This window comes from Choristoneura fumiferana, chromosome 10 (genome assembly GCF_025370935.1).
Source record: "Choristoneura fumiferana chromosome 10, NRCan_CFum_1, whole genome shotgun sequence".
Taxonomy (NCBI): Eukaryota; Metazoa; Arthropoda; class Insecta; order Lepidoptera; family Tortricidae; genus Choristoneura; species Choristoneura fumiferana.
In genome coordinates, this window is record NC_133481.1 from 4922343 (window position 1) to 4932888 (window position 10546).

The 10546-nt window shown below is 37.5% G+C and overlaps 2 protein-coding genes across 3 annotated transcripts in view; both read right to left on the reverse strand.

Moving 5' to 3' along the window:
• The window catches only part of VGlut (Vesicular glutamate transporter), a 214878-nt gene that overhangs the window by 133212 nt on the left and 71120 nt on the right, over positions 1-10546 (reverse strand). The gene's annotated exons all lie outside the window — the stretch shown is intronic.
• Positions 370-3283, reverse strand: LOC141431681 (uncharacterized). Its single transcript, XM_074092860.1, has 3 exons — positions 2595-3283; positions 980-1218; positions 370-510 (listed from the first exon to the last, which is right to left on the reverse strand). Exons 1-3 carry the CDS (start codon positions 3166-3168, stop codon positions 370-372), a joined length of 954 nt encoding a protein of 317 aa, XP_073948961.1. The 5' UTR covers positions 3169-3283.

Consider the following 10546-nt stretch of genomic DNA (forward strand, 5'->3'; position numbering starts at 1 on the left):
TTTCTGCTAAACGAAACATTACGCTAATTGTCTGCGAAATGAAAATCGGGGGAAATGATAGTTTCCGCATTTATTTACATACATTACAAATTGCCCCTCCATTCTTGGTCCGTCTGGCTGGCTCCCACCACCCAAGTGGTTGTGTAAGCCCACCTCTGTAGTTGCAGTCTTTTCCTCAATGTCGGCCACGCGTGTTCTTAAGAGGGACTTGGAGGGAGAGGGACTTACCTTAGTTTTCTACTTATAAGCGATTCCGCTATATTTAGGCGGTTTTCAATATTTTCTTTCTACTTTTTTGGTAAAAAAAAATTATACACCCGCGGAATCAAGTTATGGAATCGCCCCTATAGAGGCACATTATATATAGTGTTATCTATACCTGTTAGGCAAAGAATGCATAGTGCTGTGTGAAGTGTGTGAGTCGTGCCGCTGCCGTGGCGGTACCGACGTGGGCGCACCGCCGGTCAGCAGCGCGCGCCGACTCTCGTCCTCCGACTCGCTGGCACTGCCCTGAGACGTAACAAACACAAGCTTAACACAGAACTAAGAACAAAAGGAAAGGTATATTTTGCGAGGCCCTAATGATGGCGTACCACACAATAGATTACGGATTAAAAAACAGGTATCAAGCTTGTTATAGGAAATGAGGGGATCCCAAAGTTCTTGATACCTTAATAATTATTAGAGACACAACATACAAGTATGTTTAAATAGATGGCTCAAAGAACATCACCCTACTAATTCCGCTAATATTACAAATGCGAAAGTTTGTCTGTTTATTTTGTTTTGTTACCCTTTCAAGTCTAAATCTCTGAACCAATTTAGATGAAATTCAGTATACAGATAGATTGAGGCCCGGGGAATGGCATAGAATAGTTTTATGCTGGAAAATGACATAGTTTCCGCGGGATAGCGATAAACGCGGACGGAGTCACGGTTTACAGTTAGTAATTACAAAATATTCAGTTTATGGGTTTACCTGAACACTGTTTCTTCTGTGGGGAGCAAGTCTTGGCGCTGGCCGTAACTTGGGGCGCACTTTACTCGGAGAAGGCAATGGAATGATGGGGTCAAACAACACTGGCGCATTTTCTGATATGATCTCACTTTTTAATAAGTCTAAAGGTTTTGGTATGTTCCGTGTTGGCTGCAATGGGACTATACCATCCATGCCAGTTTCATCGGTAATGCTTTCTGGAATGCTGGGTGGGTTGTAATCTGCGTCAAAAACAAAAACATTTTGAGTAAAAAAAAAGCATGTACCTGCATTAATATCTGCGACAGCAGAGTGTGCAAAAATATCTGACCATCCTACTGGCCTTATAAATGTTATCAGATATTTATTCATGCTTTGTTGTATCAGCTATTGCTTGACTGCGCAAATAGTACATTACTGTAGAGGCTGGGAAGTGGGGGGTTGCCGGCCAAGCAGATATAGACCAAGAGAGGATAGGGATGTGAGGCCAGCAACCCCAGGTTCCGGCCGAGGCTTGTATAGTGCTTTTCTCAAACATTACATGAAATATTGACGTTGTGTTACAAATAATAGGCCGAGAAGTATCGCGCTGCAGGCGCTGTGGCTCAGCTGCGTGCGCGCGGTCACTCTAGCGCCCTGCAAAGAGATTTCATACAACCTTGCAGGCCGTTGGCCGGCAATGCGACCGTCTTTTGTTTCAACGCGCGCTCTGCGACACGCACGCGGCCCACGCCCAGCAACACCACAGCACGCACAGCAGCACCGCCAGCAGCCAGCGCGACACACGCGTACACAACACCGCGACCAGACTAGCGTCCCGCCAGCTTCATTTCTTGTTTTTTTTTTTTATTTTATTTCATGTAATGTTTGAGAAAAGCACTATACAAGCCTCAGCCGAAACCTGGGGTTGCCGGCCTCGCATCCCTATCCTCTCTTGGTCTAAATCTGCTTGGCCGGCAACCCCCTACTTCTCGGCCTCTACAGTAATGTACTATTACAATGCACATGCTCGGAAAGTGCCTCTTGACGTGGGTCAATATATCCATAGAAAATTAGTGATTCCTGCATGCATCCTCAAGTGTGCAGAAAAGTTCTGACCTACGCTATAGGTTAAGCACAATGGTTAACCTATTGATGGACTTTTTTAGTTTTATCTTGTATTATTAAATCATACACCAATTGAAAATCGGGATTCATCACTCATCAGTATGAGTGCCCTATGCACTTATAACTTTTCAAGTGGGTAAAAATAAATGGAGGGTGATTATTCAAGCATTTCAACCATCTCATTTTTCTGGTCACTTCTGTAAAAATCGCCGAATATTCTGATAGTTTTTTAGTTATCTGGTAGAAACTCAGGAACTGTAACAAATAATCATAAAACATCAAAATCTACAGCCAATTCCTAAAAAATGTGACCAGATAAATGAGGTGGTTGAAACACTAATAAACACTCTGGAAGGACACATATTTTTTTCAATAACAAACTACTACCTTCAATAACAACCTACTTAAATAGAAAGGTAGAAGATTTTCTAAAAAAATTCTTGCTCTATTCAATATGCCAATTTATGCACAAAAATGTAGGTAAAAGTATTTAGAATAATAAATATGTTACCTTCTAGTGATGATAAAGTAAGTCTTCTTTCTGAGGAATTTGCTGGGATTACAGGTTGCTCCACACATGGAGTGTCAGTCTTAGCTTTATCTGCAACATATGGGCTAGTTTTGCTGCTATTCGGAGATTCAAGTCTCTCAATACCTTCCGTAGAAACTGGCAGAGTTTTGGAGAGTGGAGAGAGCCCTATAGGGGAAGGCACAGCCTTTCGCGCTGGGTTGTAGCATTGTAGAGGGGAAACAAATGGATTCGTGGCTGGTCTTGGTACTGAAGTGATTACAGGCACTTTTTCGCTGCGTTTTGGAGTTCTTACAACCGAGGGTAGGTTTTTAGGTGAGGGCGAAAGTACATCTGCAGTCAAAGGAACATCACTAGGTCTTGTTTCTTGCAGCGGCTGTATCGGCGATGCGGTTTTATTGACGGGTGATTTAATTTTTAAAAATCTCATCCTGCAATGTTGTTGGCGTGGTGTTTCAGGACTCTTTAGTTTTTCTTCTTTTAATTGGCCTTCTGTATTTTTCCGCCTTACGGGCAGTGATGCTACGGCTTTTATTCTAGCTCTCCGTGTAGACATCGTGTATCCAAACTACTTATTTGAGTAGTTTGGAGTGTTTGAATACGCAACTTATAACGAAGTTCAATAGTTACACACGTCTCACGAAAATTGTTATTTAATGCAACAGATAGGAACGGAAATTGAATTTAATCGAGTCGTAAAATACTTCATTGTGTTAAGCTTAAATATCGAATGATTCGCCTCGCACTGCTGCACTGACTGCATTTCGCTCGCAGACGAAATTCACTAAATTAAATTAATTGACATGCTGCTTTTGACAATTCGGGTGGGTAGGCTATTTACCGGACGTACGATACGTGTACAATACCGACATGGAAATACCGACGTGATATTTTGTGAAAGCCCATTTGCTCTTTTCCATCCAGTCAAATAAAAAAAAAAATATAATTATAAACTCTTGTCAGTTTGACACAGTTTATATGGGGGGGCGTGTACACGAAATATCGGTCGGTATTTCCATGTCAATATTATCCTTGCCGGTAACAAGTGTCAACCGTGTCACTGGTGTCACCCGACAATTCCATTGTACCACAGATAAAGTAAGTTGCCAACTGACCTTCGAGTTGAGACATTACACTATTTTCACTGAATAATAATAAGAGTGACCACATATCGAAAATTATCATGGAGGAAGCTTGCTTCTTCGAAAAAAATATCGAAAATTACAACTGAGACAGGATGCACAGAAAATCCCAAAAGAGACAGCATGGGCATCGAACACAAGTCCTCAGCATTGTGCTGCGTGCTATAACCCCTACATACTGCTGGACAATGGGGAGGAATTCTAGAACTATTTTTTCCTATCATACATTGTATATCTCAGGTTGCTTATTTCTCTGCAGCAGCACTAGCAACCATATATTATGTTGCGACGTCACATTCTCTTCTACTCGCTATAGGTGGCGTACTGTATGACTTCACGGGTAGGTAGCGGCCATATTTTCCAACGCAATCCAAGGATCCGAGTCCACCTTTACGCGGAGTGCATTTTGAGATTCCACGGTATTTTTTAATTAATATCTGTTATTTTATTGCGCGCTATTTTTATTCAGTGTGTGTAATCGTTTTTCGTTTTTTTTTGTAACTGACATAACTTCAAAGTCATGGTAAAAAAAATACCCGGCCTATTAAAAATTTTTTTTTTTTTTTGTAATTTTATGGCCTGGTTACTAGACCTTTAAGCCAAGTCTTTATTTTCATGTTGTCATATCAGTTATTTCTTCATTGGTAACACCATTTATTAAACGTCACGTAAGTCATTCACTTCACAACTTTTTATTTTCACATCAGAGGTACTAATCGTTAATCGGAGCATCAGAGTATGTTTCACATTTCACTGTAATGTCAAAGTTCTTTGAAAGTATTTTTAATATATTTAAAGATTGGTATAAAACAGTCCACATTTTTAACAATTCACTGAGGCGGCGGGAGGGGTCGTTAGCTGATGATAACACTTTAACTTCACTAGCCAGGATTAACCTATCCAAAGAGTATGCCGGACAGGAAAAAATCAAATGGTCTATATCGCCGATACCTCCGCAGTTGTTGCATTTATTATTATGTACAATTCCAAGTCTGGTCAGATGTGCAGGTGTCTTAGTATGGCCAAAACGAAGACGATTGATTGTGGTGATAAAATCACGGCTGGGTGACTTGAGCTTATTATACCATGGTTTGACTGGTAAGTCTTGCTGAATGCTTCCATACCATTTCCCCTTGGCTTCCTGATCCTTCTTCCAGAATTCTTGCCACAATTTTTGTACATCATGTTTAATGGCGGCATAACAATCAGTAACCGGAATATTGACAATTAAGGACACATCTATCGCATTGATTCCATCATATGCAGCCTTATCAGCTATTTCATTGCCTGTTATTCCTTTATGTGACGGTATCCACATAAAAGAAATTTCCAATCCTTTTCTTCTATAATTGTTAATGATTTCTCTTATTTTAAAAATCATGTATGATGTTTTAAAATGAACTTTAAAGCTTTCCAGAGCTTTAATTAGACTTAAAGAGTCAGTAAGAATTAAAAATTTATGGTAACTATTAGTAAATGCAATTAACTTGAGTGCTTCTAAAACAGCATATGCCTCCGCAGTAAATATACTACAATTACTATTCAGAACAAAGCTTTGAACAAATTTATTTTGAGGGTTATAAACAGCACTACGAACATAATTTTCTCCCTTACTGCCATCTGTATAAAGTTTGTAGTAATCTTCATTTTCACTTAAAAATTCTAACATATCCTGATTAGAGGTGATGGAAGCCCTAATTACTGAAACTTGAGGGAATAAAGAACTGAATGAATGTGAATAACATGGCCAAGGTGATATTGCATACAATGATGGGAATTTCTTCCTCATTTCCAGCAGGATGCGAGAGACTTTGGGAGCCTGGCCATTGAGAAGATCGGCACCTGTAGTCATAGGATCATGGCAGTCTAATTCACAAGGTATTATTTTTTTAATTATATTTTGATTGTTTGAAGCTAATAGCTTCACACTATGTCTTTCTGCCAGTAGTAATCTTCTCAATACAAGAGGCATGATTGTTGTTTCAACCTCCATTGCTCTAATGGGAGTTGAGCAGAAAGCTCCTGAAATCACCCTCAAAGCCTTATTCTGAATAATGTCTAGTCTATGTACATAATTACTATCTAAGTAAGCTAAACAACTATAGTCAAAATGGCTTCTAACTATTGCTTTATACAAAATTGAAAGTATCTTTGGGTCTGCCCCCAAGATACTCCCGCTAGACACCTCATAATATTTAGCCCTTTTGTGGAGTTTTGAGATATATATTTAATATGTTTTTCAAAAGTTAAGTTATTCTCAATAACTATGCCTAAAAATTTATGATGGTTAACTTGGGAAATTACTTCATTATTGAATATAATATTATTAGAAGGAGAGTCCTTACTAAAAATCATAGAACTGCTTTTAGTTGGATTAATTTGTAGGTGTAATCTGTTATGGTAAAATAAATGTAGTTCCTTAAGAGCATAGTTAATTTTATGGATGGCTATGTCTACATCATTATTGACACTATATAGTACAAGGTCATCAGCAAACTGTAAAATATTTACAAAATCTGTATTTACATATTTACAAATCTCACTAGTATACAAATTATATAGCAAAGGTGACAGAATTGCACCTTGCATAGTGCCTCTAGACACAGATCTTGGGCCATGTATTATATTATTATGTTTCACATATAATGTTCGGTTAACTAGAAATTCATGCACCCACTTGGCAACTAACCCGGTATTCCCAAGTTAGTTAACACCTTAACTAATATTCCAGGATGAACATTATCAAATGCTCCTTTGACATCCAAAAAAACACATGCAACACTAACATTACTATTTTTTGCATATTTCAGATCTGTTATAAGGGATAAGAAGCTGTCTGCGCAGCTCCTACCTCGTCTGAATCCATATTGCACATGCGGAATAATGCTATTTGATTCAACAAACCAGTCGAGGCGACATTTTACCATATTTTCAAAAACTTTACCAATGCATGATGACAAGGAAATAGGCCGATATGAATCAGCACAATCTGGGGACTTATCTGGTTTGAGAACTGGAATCACGCACTGGGTTTTCCACGGCTGAGGAATTATTTGTTTTGACCATAGTGCATTGAATATATCTAATAAAATATCTTGTACAGTTGAATCCAAGCTTTTAATTAGTATGTAGGGAAAATCGTCTAAACCAGGGCTTGTATTTTTACGAGATTGAAGGCTTAGTAAAAATTCATTTCTTGAGAAAGGTTCTAACAGAAACTTGGATTTCTCATTATTATTATTAAGATTAAAGTATACATCTAGATTGTCGAAACTAACTGTGCTGTCTTCTGACAACTTATCTAAAAAGGATGCGATAAACTCATCGTTGTATGATTTGTTTTTACTTTTATTCATACCTTTAAACATTTTAATGTAATTCCAAATAACGCTTATTGGTGTAGTTCTATTAAAATTGTCGCAAAGTCTTTGCCAGCCATTCTTTTTTTCCTCAGCAATAGTCCTTTTTTTAATAGCATCAATTTTTTTGTAATGTATGTAATTTTCAATAGTAGGAGTAGCTCTGTAGCACTTTAAAGCCTCATAAGAGTTGACAACACTCTGTTCACATTTATCATTCCACCAGGGTGCCGGAGGTTTACTTCGAAAAGTTGAAGTTTTAGTAAATTTAGGTATGCATTCTTGCTTAAGTGTGTTGAGTCGAATACAAAACTGATTATATGATTCCAAAGGGTTCTCATTGTCCACAGTCAAATCGTTAAACATATCAATTGATAATTTTTTAAACTTTTCCCAGTCTGCCTTGTTATACAAAAACTTGTCAACAGGAGGGTTTATTTGATATCTGTCTATTGAGAGTGTTATGTCTGTTATAGTTGGGAAATGATAACTTCCCATGTTGTCATCATGTACTGACCACTCACAAAGAGGGGCAATACAAGGACTGATTAGACTAACGTCTATAGCAGAAGGATTGCGATTAGGATAATTAAGAGTTGTAAAGCTGCCATCATTTAATATACATAAATTACACTCGTCAATCATGTCGAACAATTGTTGGCCACGACCCTTAGTGGAAACGCAGCCGAAAGCTATGTGGTGAGCATTAAAGTCTCCTGCTACAAAAATGGGTTTAGGTAGGTCATTTATTAATTTCCGTAAATTATTAATACGCATAAGGCCTCCAGTTGGTGGACAATAGACACATAATATTGACATATTACCACTTTCAACAGACAGCGATAAAGCAATTGCTTGAATGTCCTCATAAAAATCAGTTTGTAATAATTTACACTTAAAAAATGATTTTATCAGGATGGCTACACCTCCATGTTCATTTTTCGCATTTTTATAAAATATATTGTAACCAGGAATGTTAAAAGTTTGATTTTCTTTAAGCCATGTTTCATTCAGTAGGCAGATATCTATATTATTTTCTTTTAAAAACTTAATAATTAAAGGTTTTTTGTTTTTAACACTTTGAATATTATGAAGAGCGATTCTTAACTGTGAATTATGAGAACTAGAATCCATTTAAGATAAATTTTTAAAAAGCATCTCTTTAATTGTTGTGGTAGTAACGGGAGTGTCATCAGCATTATTAGCCAATTGGATTAATGTACGAACAATAGCCATAGTCAGATCATTATTACCTAATAGCTGAGTTTTAACATCAGCAACAGAAGTGACTTTCGTTTGGTTCTGTGTCTTATTTACAGTGGTATATAAAGGCTTATTTACATCCGAATTTACATTTTGTACAGTTTGCTGAGTAGTTTTTAACGGGGGAAAGTCCACAGCGTTTTTGGTATTTACAATAGAAGAGTAAGTAATTTTACTCTTTTTCTCCATCATTTTTTGCATTTTTATTGGGCAAGTCCTTGAAATAGCCATATGTGGCCCGCTGCAATTTACGCAAGAAAGCTCGTTTGGTTTATCGCATTCTTTATAGTGGTGATCACCAGCACAACAACTGCAGCGCTGTTTGCCGCTGCAGATCTTGGCCGAGTGATTAAACTTAAAACATCTGTAACATTGCTGCAGAGGAGGAATATAATCGAATACCCTGTACGAGAACAGGTCATATTGAACATTGTCAGGCAATGAATTTGACAGAAACGTAATGCTCACAGTTTGCAAAGGCACTCGTTCTTGACCTACCTTTTTCGAAAAACGTCTGACTGAAATTATTTCATATATCGACGACAGCTTGGAGTACAAGTCCTTGTTAGAAATGTTCACTGGAACAAATCGAATAATTCCTGTTTTTTCAATATGAGCTGCGGGGATGAAAGCTCGCATGCCATTTTTTTCCAGAAAAGCCGTGTTGTTAATAAAGTTGTTGGCCGTGTTAAATTGTTTAAATACCACCACAATCTTACTAGCATTTATTCTGCGAATAGCCACTACACCTTTGATTCCATTTGAGAATATGTGGTTCAAATAAATTGGGCTTTTGTTTCCTAGTCTTTCGTTCGTACTAGATTCGACGAATACTTTAAATTCCGTGGAAGCCGAGTTTTCCGGATAGAGTCTCTTATAATCAGGTTTGTGATAAGGTAAGTAAAGATTGTCCTCACCGCCTCCACCACTTTTCTTTTCACTGTCCATTGTCCTGCTCCGTTTTGTGCCGGGGCGAGGGGATCGCCACCCCCGCCCTCGTTACCCACCATTTTTAAATACTCCACTTAATATTAGATATTTACAGACAAATAAAAACACTAAAACACAAATATATACAATATTATGAATTTTCTTTTCAAAAAATTCAAGTTTGACGCCCTTTCGTTTCAAATTCCCGCCAAAGAATCTGATAAAATAAATTGCCAGAGTTGCCAGTGTACAAACATATTTTTACCGAAATTGGCGTTAAGGTTTTTAAAAAAGGTCCCCTAAGTATTCGTAACGAAAACGTGTTTTTTTGAAAATATATACGAAAACTTTTAAATGATTATCACTTGCTCGTAGGACTATCGTCGTAAATCAAAATATCGAACGAACGAAATCAGATGAACGTTGTGGGATCGGAAGCACTAGTTTGTACAAAAATACAATTGCGTTACGTTTTGGACGGTAATATATTTTTTTATTGCAAAAGGGTATACTCAGAAAAAACCTTAAACGTATATTCATATAAAAATCCGTGTTTTAAAGCGCAGGTTTCGTTTTTTGTTATTCCGCATCGGCAACATTTGAAACGTCAAATGTCAAACCAGTCGAGATGGTTCCCAGGGATTTGACACGATTCGTGTTCCGTTCAGTGAGATCACCAAAGGGAGGAAAATACACGATAAATTAGTTTCCCTTGTTCAAGTTATAGAAATGTCAACCAAGTGAATGTTTTGTATGGGAAGATTTGTTGAGAGTATTTGTTAAGTGATGATACCAACTACATAAAAAGTCAGTGGTTTGCGTATTTAGAATGGAGTATTGAATGATAAAATAGTGATCGAAATGTATATCAAAACTCTATTTGTATTATCAGTCTACCTCTTGCTCGACAATGTGTCGTCGTCGCACATAAAGGGAGAATTTTCTACGGGTGAATTCTTAAATTCCCTGGTGAAATTCGGGTTTCAGAAAACTGATATTCATTATCAGAAGGAAACATATGGATTCATTTCGGCAATATAACTTCTAAGGAACAATTTATGTATCCTATTACTTTTGCTGTTTTGGATCGGCGGCACTTTATTCATTATTATAAAGTCGAGATATCAAAGACAAGGAAAGGCATGCCAGGCAATGTTCCAAAATTTAAATGCATCGGCATATCATCCCAAATGTAACACTGGCGGGCAAGAATTTGTTTAGGAGAATACCTTGTCCAAAG

Bases quoted from the DNA above. Each gene is read 5' to 3' on its own strand.
- LOC141431681 (XM_074092860.1), bottom strand. From the start codon at position 3,168: ATGTCTACACGGAGAGCTAGAATAAAAGCCGTAGCATCACTGCCCGTA. The intron at 1,219-2,594 runs GTAACATATTTA...TTTTTGACGCAG, and splicing joins TACTTTATCATCACTAGAAG to ATTACAACCCACCCAGCATT. The intron at 511-979 runs GTAAACCCATAA...GTTACGTCTCAG, and splicing joins ACAGAAGAAACAGTGTTCAG to GGCAGTGCCAGCGAGTCGGA.